Below are 18217 nucleotides of genomic sequence, written 5' to 3' on the forward strand. Positions count from 1 at the left end.
TTTGCATCTAGGTTCAATCTCTGGTGTGTGGTGGTGTTGAAAAAATCAGCCACTGACAGCCCTATGGAGTAAAGTTCTACTCTGACACACATGGGGCTGCCATGAGTTTGTGTTGACTCAGTGGCAACTAAGTGCTCTTAGTTTTGCCTCTTTTTAAACTTTATATAAATGGAATTACACTGTAAGTACTCTTTGGGGTCCTTCTGGCCCTGGGTTTTGACCTTGGAGAAGGTAGTTACTAGAAGCAATTCCAATCCACATTCTTTTCTGCAGCTAGAGAGATGTATTCAGATCTATCTGCCATCCCCCGACCAGCACCTGCCTGAAACCCTTCAATGGCCCCCACTGACCTCATGTCTATGACTAGCCTCCTGGCTGTGGAGAACGAGGCTGTGATGACCACTTTCTGCCTCCCTCCCCATCGCCTCTGCCTGCCCCCTCCTCCTGGATCCAGGCCCAGGCAAGCTGCCTCCCTCTCTGACCGTGGTTCCTCTACTCCCTGCTTAGACCTGGCCCTGCTACCTATCCGTTCAGCCAGCCACTTTACTTCTCAGACCTCAGTTCTCCCATCTATAAAATGGAACCTTGGTTCCTCTCTGTTGTAAGCATCAGAAGAGATACAGGTACAGGTCTTACAGATGCCCAGCATTCTTGGAGGGGCTCAGTAAATTGTTGTCATTGTACTGATTCTGCTCCCCTCTTCAGAACTCCTTTTCTTCATCCCACGAGGGCGTGCACCAGCCTCAGGCTGCTCCCATGATTGATTTAAACTTGAGGAAGCCATTGCATGAGCCTGCATGGGACAACAACGTGGGCCATCTCTGTCCCTGCCCGGCAAGTCCAAAACCCTGCTTCACTAGGTACACAAATGTCAAGACAGCAAACCCCTCCTCCTAGAAGAGGCCCTTCACAAGCAGCTAGGCCAGAAGCTGAAAAGCACTTGCTCAGGACAGAATCAGGCCCACTGATGTGCTTGGCTTAGGGCAATTTTTTTATTTCTTTTTTTAATTTTTATTGTACTTTAAACAAAAGTTTACAAATCAAGTCAATCTCTCATACAAAAATTTATATATACCTTGCTATATACTCCTAGTTGCTCTCCCCCTAATGAGACAGCACACTACTTCCCTCCACTCTGTATTTTCGTGTCCATTCAGCCAGCTTCCGTCCCCCTCTGCCTTCTCAACTCCCCTCTGGACAGGAGCTGCCCACATAGTCTCATGTGTCCACTTGATCCAAGAAACTCACTCCTCACGAGTATCATTTTCTATCCTATAGTCCAGTCCAATCCCTGTCTGAAGAGTTGGCTTTGGGAATGACTCCTGTCTTCAGGTAGCAGATGGTCTGGTGACCATGACCTCTGGGGTCCTTCTAGTCTCCGTCTGGTCTTTTTTTTTTTAATTTGAAGTCTGCATCCCACTGCTCTCCTGCTCCCTCATGGGTTGTCTGTTGTGTTCCCTGTCAGGGCAGTCATTGGTTGTAGCCAGGCACCATCTAGCTCTTCTGGTCTCAGGCTGATGTAGTCTCTGGCTTACGTGGCCCTTTCTGTCTCTTGGGTTCATAATTACCTTGTCTTTGGTGTTCTTCGTTCTCCATTGCTCCAGGTGAGTTGAGACCAATTGATGCATCTTAGATGGCCACTTACTTGCTAGTGTTTAAGACTCCAGATGCCACTCACCAAAGTGGGATGCAGAATGTTTTCTTAATAGATTTTATTATGCCAACTGCCCTAGATGTTCCCTGAAACCATGGTCCCCAAGCCCCACCCCCCTCCCCCACTACACTGGCCTTCGAAGTGTTCAGTTTATTCAGGAAACTTCTTTGCTTTTGGTTTAGTCCAGTTGTACTAACCTCTCCTGTACTGTGTGTTGTCTTTCCTTCACCTAAAATAGTTCCTGTCTACTATCTAATTAGTGAATACCCCTCTCCCTCCCTTCCTCTCCACTCTCGTAACCATCAAAGAATATTTTCTTCTCTGTTTAAACTATTTTTGGAGTTCTTATAATAGTGGTCTCATACAACATTTGTCCTTTTGCAACTGACTAATTTCACTCAGCATAATGCCTTCCAGATTCCTCCATGTTATGAGATGGCATTTTTTTTTTTTTTTTAATTTAAGTTAGCTCAGAGCTGCTCAGCGAGTGCTGCAGCTGCAAATGGGTTACAAACATGTAAGACAAGGTTCCCCCAGCTCTCAGGGCAGCCAGACAGGGTCTGGGGTGGCTGGAGCCCCTTGGCCTGCAGCCTCTGACTCTGTGCCGCCACCTTCATGTATCCCGAAGTGTGGTGAAAAACAGTCCCATTTTGTACATGAGTTATGTGAAAAAGGTTGGGAAGCACTGGATTAACTGCCAACTTTAAAAAATTCAAAGATTCCATGTGAAAAATCCAGATTCCTGGTCTCTTCTGGCAACTTCTAGGCTCTGGCCAACAATCCCCACTGCTGTCACCTTGGCCCACACAGGTCTTACATAACCTGCGGAGTGGGCGTCTAGAACCCTGAGCTGAAGAGAACAGAAATCATCCTTCCCGGCCTCCCCCGGAACCCCGCCCACTCCAGCCAGGCCACTCTTCCCACCGCTCCCCATCCCCATCCCTCCTGGCCTTACCGAGGTGACATCCACCGAGTCCTCCTCTTCTCCCTCATCCCGGCCATCTTCAATCTCCTCCATCACTTCGGCCTTGGCCTCCGCCACCAGTTCCCGCAGAGCCTTGTTACTGGTGATGCTGCTGACGAAGGGGTGCTGAGGGGGCAAGACACACCTGAGTCAGAACCACTTTGGGGTGCGGGTGTAAAGGGACAGTCAAAGCTGGAAAAGCCAATCCTCTGGGCTGAGGCCAGAGACAGTCCTCAGAGAAATGTGAACATGAACTTGGTAAGGGGGGCCCAGAGGCCGTTCTGAAAGTCCTGTGTATGTATGGTGTAGCCTGAATTCCAGCTCTGCCACTTACTGGCTGTGTGACAATGAACATGTCGCTTAACCTCTCTGAGCTACAGGCTCCTCCTGCCTGAAGTGGAGACAATCATGCAGATCCCAGGGAGGTAGTAAGGATTAAATGAAATATTGCATATGGAAGTGCTTAGTCCAAAGCAGGGGCTCAAGCAACGTCTGAAGGTTTTGCTTGTATATTTCTTTTCCTTTTCAAAAGGCGTTAATGTATGTTTTTTTGCACCTGACCCAAGCCCTGGTGTTTTCAATCATCTCATATATATGCAAAAGCTAGACAATAAATAAGGAAGACTGAGGAAGAACTCACACTTCTGAATTAACGTGTTGGTGAAGAATATTGAATATGGACTGCCAGAAGAACCAACAAATCTGTCTTGGAAGAAGTACAGCAAGAAATGCTCCTTAGAAGCAAGGATGGCAAGGCTTTGTCTCACATACTTTGGACATGTTATCACGAGGGACCAGTCAGTCCCTGGAGAAGGGCATCATGCTTGGCAAACTAGAGGGTCAGTGAAAAAGAGGAAGACCCTCAACAAGATGGATTGACACGGTGGCTGCAACAATGGGCTCAAGCATAGCAACAATTGTGAGGATGGTGCAGGACTAGACAGTGTTTTGTTTTGTTGTACGTAGGGTCGCTATGAGTGGGAACCAACTTGACGGCACCTAACAACAACAACAACTATATTTTATTAATGGCCCAGCTACTAACCGAAAAGTTGGTGGTTTAAGTCCACCCAGAGGAGCCTCTGAAGAAAAACCTGGTGATCTACTTCTGAAAAATTGGCCACTGAAAATCCTATGGAGCACAGTTCTGCTCTGACACACATGGGGTTGCCAGGAGTTGGAATCAAGTCCATGGCAAATGGTCACAATTGCTCATATACTTTACTGAGGTATAACTCATATATGGAAACCCTGGTGGTGTAGTGGTTAAGAGCTACAGCTGGTAACCAAAACGTCGGCAGTGCAAATCTGCCAGGTGCTCCTTGGAAACTTTATGGGGCAGTTCTACTCTGTCCTATAAGGTCGCTAGGAGTCGGAATCAACTTGACGGCAATAGGTTTGGTTTTGGTGGTTTGTAACTTATATATAGTAAAGCTCACAAATCTTAACAGTACAGCTTGATGACTTTTAAAAATATTAATAATAGGCAGAATAATAGGAAATTCAAATCTGTTATCTTTTTAAAAGTTATCAGTTACTGAGGGATTCCTACATGCTGGGCACTGAACAAAGCTCTCTACGTTATTTCTTTTCTTTTTTTAATAGGCTTTATTTTTTAGAGCATAGTTAGGTTTACAGAAAAATTGTGCAGAAAGTACAGAGGGTTCCCACATACCCCTTGCCCCACTGCATACTGTTTGTCCTAGTATGAATTCCTTGAATGCATTGGTACATTTGTTTCGAAGACCTTTAGGTATATATACACCCAATGGAACGAGCACCCAGATCAAGATGCAAGACACTTCCATTACTCCAGGAAGTTCCCTTGTATCCCCCTGCAGTCATTTCTCTTTCCCCACAGTCACCCATCACCACAGGCTGGTTCTGCCTGCTCTTTAACTCATCTAAAGAGAATTATACAGTATGTAATTTTTAGAGTTTGGCTTCCTTTACTCAAATCTGGCATATCGTTATTGTTGTTAGTTGGCATCAAGTAGACCCATCTGTGATAGAGTAGAACCGCTCCATAGGATCTTCAAGGCTGACCTTTTGGAAGCAGATCACCAGGGCTGTCTTTCGAGGGACCTCTGGGTGGGTTTGAACTGCCAGTGTTTCAGTGAGTAGTTCAGTGCTTAACAGTTTGAGCCACCCAGAGACTCTCCAGTGTCCTTTATTCCACATAATGCCTGTGAGGTTCACCTACGTTGCTGTGTGCATCCCTAACTCACTCCTTTTCTATTCCTGTGCAGTACGCCACTCCATAAACATGTCACAGTTGGTTCATCCATTCTGCTGTCGATGGACGTTTGGGGTGTTCCCTGTTTTTGGCAACTATGAATAAAGCTGCTATGAACATCCTTGTATTATGTTTTTTGGGGACGTATGTGTTTGGTTTTAAGAAAGAAAGTACAAACTCTTGCAGTAGAGTAACGTATGTTTTATTCCTAGGCTTCTTTAGAAATATCACACCTAAGTCACTTAAAAGCGAATACTCTTTTACAGATCTTACAAAACACCAAACTTTTTAAGGCCATCCAGTACCAGTTGCCGCTGAGTCAGCTCTGAGTCATGGCAACCCTATCTGTGTCAGAGTAGAACTGTGCTCCATGGGGTTTTCAATGGCTGATTTTTTGGAAGTAATTGCCAGGCTTTTCGTCTGAAGTATCTGTGGGTCGACTTGAACCTACAACCTTTTAGTTAGCAGCCAAGTGTGTCAACCGTTTGTACCACCCAGGGGCTCCTCAAAAAACAAAAAACCAAACCCGTTGCCATCGAGCCAATTCCAACTCATAGGGACTCTACAGGACAGGGTAGAGCTGCCCCATGGGGTTTCCAAGGAGTGGCTGGTGGATTAGAACTGCTGACTGTTTGGTTAGCAGCCGAGCACCTAACCACTGCACCACCAGCCCTCAGCAGATGTTAAATGGTGAAATCCTGCCTGGGATTTTATCCCGACCACCAGGGTGTGGACAGGATCTGGGATTCCTCAATTCACCACTCACCCAGGGACCTGCAGAGGGAATGTTGGAGGCGTCACTGAGTTGGATTTTGTTCACTGGAAATTAGTAGGAAGACTGATGAAATTCACTGTTTTTGCTATCAGAGAACTTATCAGTGGAGGAAGTGTCAACAAGATTTTGGGGAAAGTATTTAAACTACTAAAGAGAATAAATTTTCTAGAACCTTGAAAACCCATTTACAACTGATATATTCACCACAAATCATTCTTATCTGTTTTTTTTTTCTTTTTTTCACTTAAAACAGCCCTTTTAAGGAAGGGCACCAGGCAAGGAAAGCTCCTTAAAAGCAGGGATGGCAAACTTTGGTCTCACATACTTTGGACATGTTATTAGGAGGGACCAGTCCCTGGAGAGCGACATCATGCTTGGTAAAGTAGAGGGTCAGAGAAGGAGAGGAAAACCTCAAAGAGATGGCCTTGCACAGTAGCTGCAACAATAGACTCAAACATAGCAGCGATTGTGAGGACGGCGCTGGACCGGGCAGTGTTTCATTCTGTTGTACATAGGATTGCTATGAGTCAGAACTGACTCAACGGCACCTAATAGCAACAACAACCAGGAAACACCCTATTCAACTTGTTCAAGAGACTCTGTACACCTGAACGCGATAAACTCCACTTCTTCTAAAAAGCCTTATCATTCAGATTTTCTTAAACTGGCCTTTCTCTAGCTAATTCAAACTAGCAAAGAATTTAAAAACTTAATTTAAGTGATTCCTTCCAAAGTCATATATTGGGGCCAGCAACGAGCCAGATGCTGAAATAAGGCTAAGCAACAAGACAAAGTCCTTGTGCTTGGGGGCGTCCAACTGAGTGGGAGAGACAATATCATAGACATGTAGCCAAATGATAACTAAGATCACTTCAGATCCTGCTAACAGGATAGCACGAGACTGGGACAATACAAGCCTGGCCAGGGTGGCGTTGGCTACTGAGGCCCAAGGTTACAGAGGCCTCCCTGAGGAGGTAACATCTGAGCTAAGGCCTGGGAGATGTGCAGGGGCCAGTCAGGGAAAGACCTGGGCGTAGAGAACTCCAGGCAGAAGGGGCCACACGTACAAAGGCTCTGAGAGGGGGCTGAGCTGCCTGGGCTGGAGGAATGGCTAGAAGGCCAGGGCAGTGGAATATATGGAACAGGAGGAGGGGAGCTGAAAAGCCGTGAGAGGAGAAGAGAGGCGGGGCGGGGGGGGCGGGGCAGGGCAGGGCAGGGCAGGGCAGGGCAGGGCAGGGCAGGGCAGGGCAGGGCAGGGCAGGGGATGGTGCATGCAGGGCCTTGGTGAGGAGGTGCGAGTTAATTCTAGGTATGGTGAAGGTCATCAGAGGGCTGCAGCAGAGGAATGATATTAACAGTAGCCTTTAAAGATGTCACTCTGATGCTGTGTGGTTCCAAAAGGCCTTGAGTAGGGTCTGATGCTGTGTGGTTCCAAAAGGCCTTGAGTAGGGTCTTAATAAGGGTTTACTCATAATGGGAGGCAGAGCAGCGTTGGAGTTAAGAGTGTTGCCTCTAAACTCTAGAGCCAGGCTGCTTGGGACAAAATCCAGATTCTACCACCATCTTGGGCAAAGTCACTTAACATCTCTGAGCCTGTTTGCTCATCTGTATACTGGGATTAATAGTATGTCTGTATTAAGTATTATAGTAAGTGCTCAAAACATGGTGGCTCTCACCATCATCATCATCATCATCATCATACCATCACCACCACCAGCTGCATAATCACCACCACCACCACCACCAACACTATCATCATTACCACCATCATCATCATCATTACCATAACTGTCTTTATCACCATCATCACCACCACCAACACTATCATCATTACCACCATCATCATCATCACCACCGCCACTATGATCTTCACCACCACGCCCAGCATAATCACCACTGTCACCATCACTACCATCACCATCATCATCATCACCATAATCATTATTGCCATCACCACCACCATCATCACCACCACCACTGTCATCATCACCACAACCAGCAGCAGCAGCAGCAAGCACAGTCAGAGAAACCTTTAGGTCACCAGTTTTGAGCTCCTAGCCATTTCTACTCCCTCCTGCATCCCCACAGAGCACAGCATCTTGGAACAGAGGGTAGGAACTTCACACTGCACAACCTCACACATGTGAACTGGAACAAGAAACCATGAGATGCTTTGCTGCAGTGCCTGAAGCTGATGGGGCAGAAATAAATAACGCAAGCACAGGCTTCTGGAAATACCAGGTTTTCATTAGGGCACATCACACATTGACCAAATTAGTGGCTTTTCAGCATGGCCAGGAACCTTGCTTTCTGGAGGCTGAGTCATCTACTCTGTTGCCTCCCCTGAGCACCCAGGGCCCTGCTGAGGCAGAGGGGAAGCTAGGAGGTCCTAATAAAGCCTTTGACAGAGCAGCAGGTGAGGAAGGCACTGCCCTGGAGGCTGGGCTCCTGGGACTCCAGGGAGAGTGAGGCTGGCAGATGGGGCAGCCTCTCCTGTGAAGGCTCAGACCCAGAACACTATTTTTAAACTGCCCCAGGACACAAAGCCCAGGCTGTCTCCCCAACTTCAGCAGCTCTACTGCCTCCAAGGATGTGTTTAGAAAAGACTTTTCCTCCAGCCCCCAAATTGCCAAGTCCCATTGGAGAGACAAAGACCCAGCTATGTTGCAAGGGAGGGCCCTGAACCTTCCCAGGATGGCCAAACAGGCCGTGTCTGCATGTAGGTAGGCTGTGTGCCTGCATGGTTCCCGGAAAGGGTCTTGGGCACCCCAGCGGAAAGCCCGCACCAGAGGGGGTGAGCCATCTGCTCCTCCAGGAAGAGGAGCGGGTGTTTGAGGCATCTCTGCTGGGAGCCAAGACAGGCGGTGTCACGTTACATAGCTCGCCAGCTGGCACCCGCCCTTCTGGCCAGGGCTACTCCTACAGTCCAAACAGACGTCCTTTCCAAGAACTTCAGCCTATTTTCTCCTAAGCTAAGCTCTGTGCGTTTAGAAACCATTAGCCCAGGGGTTCTTCACTCAGAGACTGGCTTTAGGAAAGGCTTCCAAGTTTCCATGGGAAACTTTCAATCCTCGCTCCCTTCTCCCTTCCAGCCTTTCTCCCCCCACCACCCGCCACTTTTCTCTTTCATTCCTGTTTCCTTTCCTTCATTCACTCGGAGACACAGCTTACCAGAGGTGATCAAGGGATTTTGAACCAGACAACCGGGATCAAAATCCCAAATCTGTCACTTACAAGTTGGGTGACCTTCTGCAGGCTACGTAACCTCTCTGTGCCTCAGTTTCATCATGTGCTCAGTTGAGATCTGAACAGTACCTACTACATAGGGTAGTTATGAGAATAAAGCTAGTTAACGTTTACTAAGCATTTCAAATAACACCTGGATGGAGAAAGAGCTACATTAACAGTGTGTTAACTAGAACTAAAATCCAGTTGCCATCAAGTCAATTTTGACTCATGGTGACCTCAAGTGCTTCAGAGTAGAACTGCACTCCACAGGGTCTTCATGGCTGTGACCCTTCAGAAGCAGATCACCAGGCCTTCATTCTAAGGTGTCTCTGTGTGGATTTAAACTACCAACCTTTCAGTGAGTAACCAAGCCCTTAACCATTTGTGCCACCCAGGGACTCCTAAGAAACCCAGGTGGCATACTGGTTAAGATCTATGGCTGCTAACCAAAAGGCTGGCAGTTCAAATCCACCAGGTGCTCCTTGGAAACCCTAGGGGGCAGTTCTACTCTGTCCTCCAGCTCACTACGAGTTGGAATTGACTTGATGGAAATGGGTTTGGTTTGGAAACCCTGGTGGCATAGTGATTAAGTGCTACGAGACTGCTAACCAAAAGGTTGGCTGTTTGAATCCACCAGGTGCTTCTTGGAAACTCTATGGGCAGTTCTACTCTGTCCCATAAGGTCACTGTGAGTCAGAACTGACTCGACAGGAATGGGTTTAGGGATTCCTAACTAAGTAGAAGTATTTAACAAATATTTGTTGAGGGCCCACTATGTACTGGGCACTGTTCTGGATGCTTGGAACACATCAGTGAATAAAACAGACAAAGGTCACTGTCCTCAGGGAGCTGACATGCTGGGGGGTGGGGAGATGGTCAATAAACACAATAAATAAGTTACAATAGTATGAGTACTGTCATGGATTGAACTGTGTCTCCCAAAAGTATGCGTATCAATTTGGCTAGGCCATGATTCCCAGTATTGTGTGATTGTCCACCATTTTGTCATCAGATGTGATTTTTCCTATGTGTTGTAATCCTACCTCTACGATGTTAATGAGGTGGGATAGGTGGCAGTTATGTTAATGAGGCAGGACTCAACCTACAAGACTGGATTGTCTTGAGCCAATCTCTTTTGAGATATAAATCAAAGAAGCAAGCAGAGAGACGGGGGACCTCATACCACTATGAATGCAGTGCCGGGAACAGAGTGGGTCTTTTGGACCCCGTGTTCCTGTGTGGAGAAGGTTCTAGTTCAGCGGAAGATTGATGAGAAGGACCTTCCTCCAGAGCTGACAGAGAGAAAGCCTTCCCCTGGAGCTGATGCCTGAATTTGGACTTCTAGCCTACTTTACTGCGGGGAAATAAACTTCTCTTTGTTAAAGCCATTCACTTGTGGTATTCCTGCTATAGCAGCACTAGATGACTAAGATGAGTACTATTGGGGGAAAAAAAGGAGGGCGAGGAAAGATGAATTAGGAGCGTGGGGAGTGTGGTAGGTTTGCAACTTGAAATAGGTTGGTTGAGGGAGGCCTCACTGAGAAGTAACACATGAGCAAAGACTTGAAGGAGGGAGGGAATTAACCAATGAGGTACCTGGGGGGAGAGCATTCCAGGCAAAGGGAACAGCCAGTACAAAGCCTGTGGAGGCAGTGTGCTGGGAGAGAGGCCGGAGCAGAGTGAAGCAGGGAGAGAGAAAGGGAGGGTGAGAGGGTTGGGGGTGAAGTGGGCAGATCATGCATGGCCTTGTAGGCCACCAAGTCTCTATATTTTATCCTGAGTGAAATGGGAGCCACTGGAAGGCTTAGACAGGGGAGGGACATGAGCTGATTTATGTTTTTAAAAGGATCCCTCTGGCTGCTGTGTTGAGAAGAGACTGACAGAGGCAGGAGACCAGTGAGGAAGCAATAATCCAAGTAAGAGATGACAGCAGCTTAGACAGGTAGCTGCAATGGAGGGAAGTGGTCAGATTCTGGACAAAAGGACAGAGAGGGAGACTGCTGACAGACTGGAGAGGAGTCAAGGATGCTCGCAAGGTTGGGGGCCTGAGCCAGCGGAAGGCTGCTGTTCTCAGGGAGCTGATGGAACACACTGGGGGGAAGATCAGGACGCACAGTTGCAGTTGTGTTAAGGCTGAGATGCCCACTGGACATCCACGGGGAGATGGGGAGTCAACAGCTGGACACAGGAGTCTGGTGCAGGCTGGGCTGTTGGTATAAATCTGAGAGTTGTTGTGAACTGGGTGAGATCACCAAGATGAGTGTAGAAGAAAGAGATGGCCAGGTGTACCACCACATTAACTAGCTGGAGAAAGAGGAACAAGTGAAGGAGCGACCAGGAAGACGGAAGGTGAATCACAGGGAAGCCTGGAAGCCAAGAGTAGATGGTGAGGAAGGCGAGTGGTCACTGCCGCTGCTGGTCCAGTAGGATGAGCACGGAGGCCCGACCGCCACGTTCGACATCACGGAACCCACTGATAACAAGAATAGTTGTGATGAAGTGGGCTGGATTTGAAAGCAAATAAAGTACATGCACCAAACCAGCTGCTGTGCAATCAATTCTGACTCACGGAGATCCAGGTGTGTCACAGGAGAACTATGTTCCACAGGGTTTTCAATGCCTATTTTTTGAAGGCAGATTGCCAAGGCCTTTCTTCTGAGCTGCCTCTGGGTAGACTTGAACCACAAATCTTTTGGTTAGCAGCCAAGTGCGTTAACAGTTTACACCACCCAGGGATATCCAATAAGCATATGCTCAGCACTAAACATGCGACAGCCGTTACGCTAAAAATGTGAAATACATTTAGGGAGTTGATAGAGGTGATGGTTGCACAACATTGAGAATATAATTAACGCCACTGAACTGTACATGTTAAAATGGTAAATGGACATTATACACTTTACCATAGTAAAAAAATCAAACAGAAAATGCTTAGGAGTAAGGCTTACCGAAGAGATAAAAGACCTATGCAAAGAAAACTACAAGACACTGTTACAAGAAACCAAAACAGACCTATGTAAGTGGAAAAACATACCTTGTTCATGGATAGACTCAACATTGTGGAAATGTCTATTCTACCCAAAGCGATCTACAGGTACAATGCAATCACAATCCAAATTCCAATGGCATTTTTTAATGAGATGGAGAAACAAATCACCAACTTCCTATGGAAAGGGAAGAGGCCCTGGATAAGTAAAGCATTACTGAAGATGAACAAATTGGGAGGCCTCACGCTACCTGATTTTACAACCTATTAAACCACCACAGTAGTCAAAACAGCCTGGTACTGATACAACAACAGATACATAGACCAATAGAACAGAATTGAGAATCCAGACATAAATTCATCCACATATGAGCAGCTGATACTCAACAAAGGCCCGAAGTCTGTTAATTTGGGAAAAGACAGTCTTTTTAACAAATGATGCTGGCATAACTAGATATCCATCTACAAAAAAATTAAACAAGACCCATACCTCACTCCACGCACAAAAACTAACTCAAAATGGATCAAAGACCTAAATATAAAATCTAAAACAATAAAGATCATAAAGAAAAAACAGGGACAACGCTAGGAACCCTAAAGCATGGAAAAAAAATTAAACAGGAAAAAAAAAAGTGATGTACAGAATCTCATTCGCTGCCAGCATTCTGCGAAGCAAGTAAAAAATCCAAGCCCGTTGCCTTCAAGTTGATTCTGACTCATAGCAGCCCTACAGGACAGAGCAGAACTGCCCCAAAGGGTTTCCAAGGCTTCACGGAAGCAGATCCCCAGGTCTTTCTCCCGCGGAGCGGCGGCTGAGTTTGAATCACAGACCTTTGGGTAGCAGCCAAGCACTTAACCACTGCGCCATCAGGGCTCCTTGGGAAGTGAGTACTGTCCACATTTCACAGATGAGGAAACTGTGGTGCAGAGTGAGAATCACCCAGATTCCCAAGTGGGTCTGTCTGATTTCAGAGCCTCTGTTATTAACCATGAAGTCCCAAAGAATGTCTGCGCAGCCAAATGAGTGAATCACAAACCAGTGGGGACATGTCAGCCAGCCCATCGCAAGGCACTGGAAAAAATGAGAGGCCAGGAGGTACCTCCTGGGAAGCAGGCAGACTTGAGGGCTGAGGTATGGGGCATGAACAGCTCCAGACTGGAGGGCTGGGAAGCTGAGATTGGAGCCTACGTATGCCACTCAAAGCCAGGTGACAGAAGGCAAGTCAAGCAAGGCTTACCTGCCCCAAGCCTTGGTGTCCTCATCTTGGGGGCACTGGTGGTTCAGTTATAGAACTCTTGCCTTCCATGAGGAAGACCTGAGTTCGATTCCTGGCCAATGTACCTCATGCACGGCCACCACCTGTCTGTCAGTGCAAGCTTGCATTTTGCTCTGATGCTCAAGAGGCTTCAGTGGAGCTTCCAGACTAAGATGAACTAGGAAGAAAGGCCTGGTGACCTATTTCCAAAAATCAGCCAATGAAATCCCTATAGATCACAACGGTTTGATCCACAATTGATAATGGGGATGGCACAGGAGTGCATGGAGTCCCCATGAGTCAGGGGCCCACTCAATAGCAGCTAACAATGACAACAACAACAACAACGCTCCTATCCTACCTAACTCAGACACAAAAAGGCATTGGAAAAAGCTAAGAGCAATACACCCTCTGTGAGATGTTTCACTTATCCTCCGAGACCTCTCCTTTCTTTGCAATTCTTCCGTTGTACTCTAAGATCCTCTGGCAGGACCATCTTTCCAGCTATCTAACGGAAATTCCTGGCTCAGGCTACGGCTCCGGGGCTGCTAAGGGGGAAGCAAGACAGCTGGTCTCTTCCCAGTGGAATGTCCCAGAGGCCAGATGTGTCAGGGCAGGAGGTGCCTGCTTACAGGAAACACTTGGTCCCCAGAGGCTGGGGAGATTCTACATCTGCCAGTGACAGCGGCTCCCCAATCCCCCCTCCCAGTCTGGCCCCAGTCCACTCCCTCCCCGACACTGTAACCCCACAATAACCAGAAAATGAAGCCTCCTGGTACTCCAGCTATTTGCTTTCAAATACACTGCAGAAACTTAAAAGGAACAATCATGACCCCCTAGCAGAGAGACTTCATTTGCATCCTGGTTTCTTTTCATTTTTTAACGATTCAACTCATCAAACATTCATTCAGCACCACGCTTCACAGTATCTCCTGGGTGCTGCAAATGGCTAAGCACACAGCTACCAACAGAAAGGCTGGCGGTTCAAACCATCAAAAGAATGGCCTGGTGATCTGTTTCCAAAAGGTCACAGCCATGAAAACCCTGTGGAGCACAGTTCTACTCTGCACACATTGGGTTGCCAGGAGTTGGAATCAACTTTGTGGCAATTGGGTTTGTATTTTTTGATCTTATTGGGGAGGGGTCATTATTATCCCCATTTCAGACATAAGAAAACAGAGCCACAGAGAGGCAAAGCCATTTGTCCAATGTCTCACAGCCAGTAAGTGGCAGAGCTGGGATTTGAACCTAGGACTTTGTAGCCCCAGTCCGTATTCTTCACCACTATGCTACATGCCTAGATGTAGGCACTGAAGCCCAGAATGGCAGTCTGGGGCCAGGTATATAGAGCTGGTCTTCAGGAACATAAAGGACTCGCGTGCTGGGCATGGCATCTTCGTCCTTTCCTCCTACCTGCATTAGGGGACATTACCATAGGTGAAAGGACCAGGGTAGCAGGGGAGTGGATGGGCAGCCCCGCCATCACCCAGTCCCGCCATCTCCCTCTTCTGTCAGCGGTGGTGGTGAGAGGACAGAACAGCAGTATGTGTGGGTGGCTGGAAAGGGCAGTGTGTGCAGCTTCAGACCACTGTGGGGACACCTCAACACTCACCCCAGCAGCTGCTAGCACATGGACACCCCTGACACGAGGTGCCTGCCCTGGTGGAGGACAGCTCACTCGCTACCATCAATGTTCCAAAAAGCTTCAAGAAAACCATCCACTTTCCCACGCTAAGGCTGTACACCTGGCTAATAAGATGTTCACGGTCACACGGGCTGGTCTCCCTGATCATGCCCTTGTCTTGATTCTGCTCACAACAGCCAGAGGAACCCTTTTAAATATAAGTCAGCAGGAGTACCCCTACTCCACCCTTCCATGGGCACCACCTCACGTAGGCCCACATCCTGGAAGTGGTTGCAGGGCCAGTGCACGACCTGGCCCCACGTGCAGAAAAGAGTTAACATCACAGGCCTAAGACTGCTGCCCTTGGAAAGGCCTGCTGGCAAGGTTGGTCCTTGGGTGGTGTCTGGGAACTTCGATTTCTGAATGGTTTCCACCATTAACTGATAGCAGCGGCTAATTGTGCCTGAACAGTTTTACAGTGTATTTATGCTGAATACCTGCTTTCCTTCTGGGAGTCTGGAATTTGGGTATATGCCAGGAAAAGGGTGGCCAAGTGATTCGTCCCCAAGAAAAACCCTGGGTGCAGAGTCTCTAAGAGGATTCTAGGGTAGACAATGATTCACACATGTTGTCACAACTGATTGCTGGGGAATGAGGCACATCCTGTTTGACTCCACGGAGGTAGGGCTCTGGAAGCTTGTGCCTGGTTTCCCCAGGCTTTGACCTGCACCTTTTCCCTTTGCTGATTTTGCTTTGTATCCATTTGCTGTAATAACGTAGCTTTTCACTGTAATAAACCATAGTCTTGAGTATGACAATATGCCAAGCCCTTTAAGTCCTCCTAGTGAGTCACCAAGCCTGGGGTGGTCCTGGGGGTCTCCGACACACCCCAGTACTATTCCAACCTCACCCCCAATCAGTCTACCTCGCCTCTGTGCTCCCATGGCTCATCCTCCCGGTTCCTCCTGGCACTCGCTGACCATGCTCCTGTCCCAGGCCTCTGTGGCTGCCACATCCTGTGCCTCACTCTCTCGCCTCCTTTGGGTGTCTGCTCATATGTCATCCATCAGGGAGCCTTCCCTGCCCACCTTTGCAGGAGAACAGCCCTTCTAGGCACCCCACACCTGCGCTACTGTACTTTTCTCCATAGCACTAATCGGCACCTGACATGCACATAGACGTGTTTGTTTGCAGCCTGGCCCCCTGCTGGAGCAGGTCAGGGGTCTTGCCAGCTCCATTCGCCGCAGCTCTTCCAGCACAGGAGCTGGCATTTCAGAGGCACCTGGTGGATACCAGTGTGTGAATGAAGGGTGGTTCATGCTCTTGCCTCGTTTTCAGACAACCATCCCAAAGTTCTTTGGCTGGCTCTTACTTCTTTTGAGATTTATGGGTTGAGTTGTGTCCCCCCAAACGATATGATGAAGTCCTGATCCTTGGTACCTGTGAATATGATTCTGTTTGGAAACAGGGTCTTGGAAGATGTTATCAGTAAATATGAGATCATACTGGAGTAGGGTGGGTCCTAATGCAATCTTAGTGCTGTCCTTTTAAAAGAGAAGAGACAGAGACAGACACACAGAGGGAAGATGCCACGTGAAGATGGAGGCGGAGATTGGAGTGATGCAGCTACAAGCCGAGGAATGCCAAGGACTGCCAGGAACCAAAAGAAGCTAGGAAGAGGCAAAGAAGGGTCTTTCCCTCCAAAGAGGCCAAGTCTTTGGAAAGAGCATGGTCCTGCTAACATCTTGATTTTGGACTTCTAGCCTCCAGAACTGTGAGAGAAAACATTTCTTTTGTTTTAAGCCACCCATAACAAAGGCACTTTGTTACAGCAGCCCTAGTAAACTCATGGAGTCCCTGGGTGGTGCAAACAGTTAACACTTATGGGCTAAGTTGTGTCTGCTAACTGAAAAGTTGGAGGTTTGAGTCCATCATCGGAAGAAAGACCTGGCAATTTACTTCCGAAAAACCAGCCATTGAAAACCCTATGGTGCAGTTCTACTCTGACACACATGGGGTCGCCATGAGTTGGAAGCGCCTTGATGGCAACTGATTTAGGAAAGCAATACAACACAACTCAGAGTCCATGCCTGCTAGGAGTTCTTGAAGGGCATGGTGCTCCTTTTCTGGGTCCCTGATGCCTCTGATCGGGGTCTCCAGCACAGCATGGCTCCCTCTTACATTACTGGTGGGCAGGAGGGACTGACCCACCCACTGGTGTGGGTGCCTTGAGGGTGGCGCCTGGCTCGTGCCCCTGGGTTTTTTCCCATCAGCTCAGGACCTGGCACAGGAGAATGTCCTTAAATCTTTGCTGAACTGGAGCTTCTCTGCCTTTACGTGGAATGACATCCATTTGGTCTATTTCTGCAGACCCTCTCCTGCTCTTCAGCCCTTCTGGCTGGCAAAGGCTTGCGGATGTAAAAGCTGGGGAAATAATGTTTCATAACCGTTGAGTGTTGGCAGCAAACTGTTTTAGGACATTAGACGTAGGAATGGGAGAAACCAGAGGTGAGAAAAGGTTGTCAAGAGGTTGTTTTTACTGCCCGTATGTTTTATAAGAAGTTTACTGTCTCATATGTTTTTTGATAATGATAATGATGGTGGACAAATTTATTGAGTGCTTTCCATGTGCTACACATTCTACATGCACAATCGCATTCAATCCTCATAACCCTAAGAGGTAGGCACTATCGTTACCCCTGTATTACAGATCTACCACCCATCTGTTAGTTTGTTGTACTGTGGTGGCTTGTGGTGTAGTGGTTAAGTGCTACGGCTGCTAACCAAAAGGTCGGCAATTCAAATCCACCAGCCCACTCTTTGGAAGCTCTATGGGCAGTTCTATTCTGTCCTACAGAGTCGCTATGAATTGGAATTGACTCGACGGCAACGGATTTGGATTTTTTTTTTTTTTTTTTGAGTGACTTGTATGTGACTATGATACTGGAAACTATGTCACTGGTATTTCAAATACCAGCAGGGCTGCCCATGGGTGAATAGGTTTCAGCAGAGCTTCCAGGCTAAGACAGACTAGGAAGAAAGGCCTTGTTATCTACTTCAGAACATTAGCCAATGAAAACCCTCTGGCCAATATAGTACTGGAAGATGAGCCCCCAAGGTTGGAAGGCACTCAAAATACATGGACTCACACATACCATCCATTGTGAGGCACAGGACCAGGCAACATCTTGTTCTGTTGTACGTGGGGTCACCACAAGTCAGAGCCAACTTGATGACAACTAACAACAACAGCAACTTTACAGATGAGGAAACTGAGGCCCAGACAGGCTCAAGTTCACCAGTGAGTGCAGCCCAGCCCTGGCCCTGGAGCCAAGCCCTTAACCACGATGCTATACTGCTCTGGGAAGAAAAAAGGTGGACTGGAATTCAGGCCTCATTTGTAAATAAATTACTGGAATAATTGTTCTAGTTCTTGGCTTCTCTTTGTCTGACCAGACCTGGCCTCAAGGATTTATGAACACCCAGCAGCTGAG

General features: G+C 47.6%; 2 protein-coding genes across 2 annotated transcripts in view; both read right to left on the reverse strand.

Moving 5' to 3' along the window:
* Nucleotides 1-18217, reverse strand: part of STK10 (serine/threonine kinase 10) — a 168214-nt gene that overhangs the window by 49444 nt on the left and 100553 nt on the right. Inside the window, exon 8 of the mRNA XM_003404657.4 lies at nt 2610-2744. Within this exon, the coding sequence (XP_003404705.1) occupies nt 2610-2744 (135 nt within the window). The remainder of the gene's footprint in view (nt 1-2609; nt 2745-18217) is intronic.
* SH3PXD2B (SH3 and PX domains 2B) overlaps nt 1-18217 on the reverse strand; it is a 406416-nt gene that overhangs the window by 1256 nt on the left and 386943 nt on the right. The gene's annotated exons all lie outside the window — the stretch shown is intronic.

This window comes from Loxodonta africana, chromosome 2, assembly GCF_030014295.1.
Source record: "Loxodonta africana isolate mLoxAfr1 chromosome 2, mLoxAfr1.hap2, whole genome shotgun sequence".
In the NCBI taxonomy this organism is placed as follows: domain Eukaryota; kingdom Metazoa; phylum Chordata; class Mammalia; order Proboscidea; family Elephantidae; genus Loxodonta; species Loxodonta africana.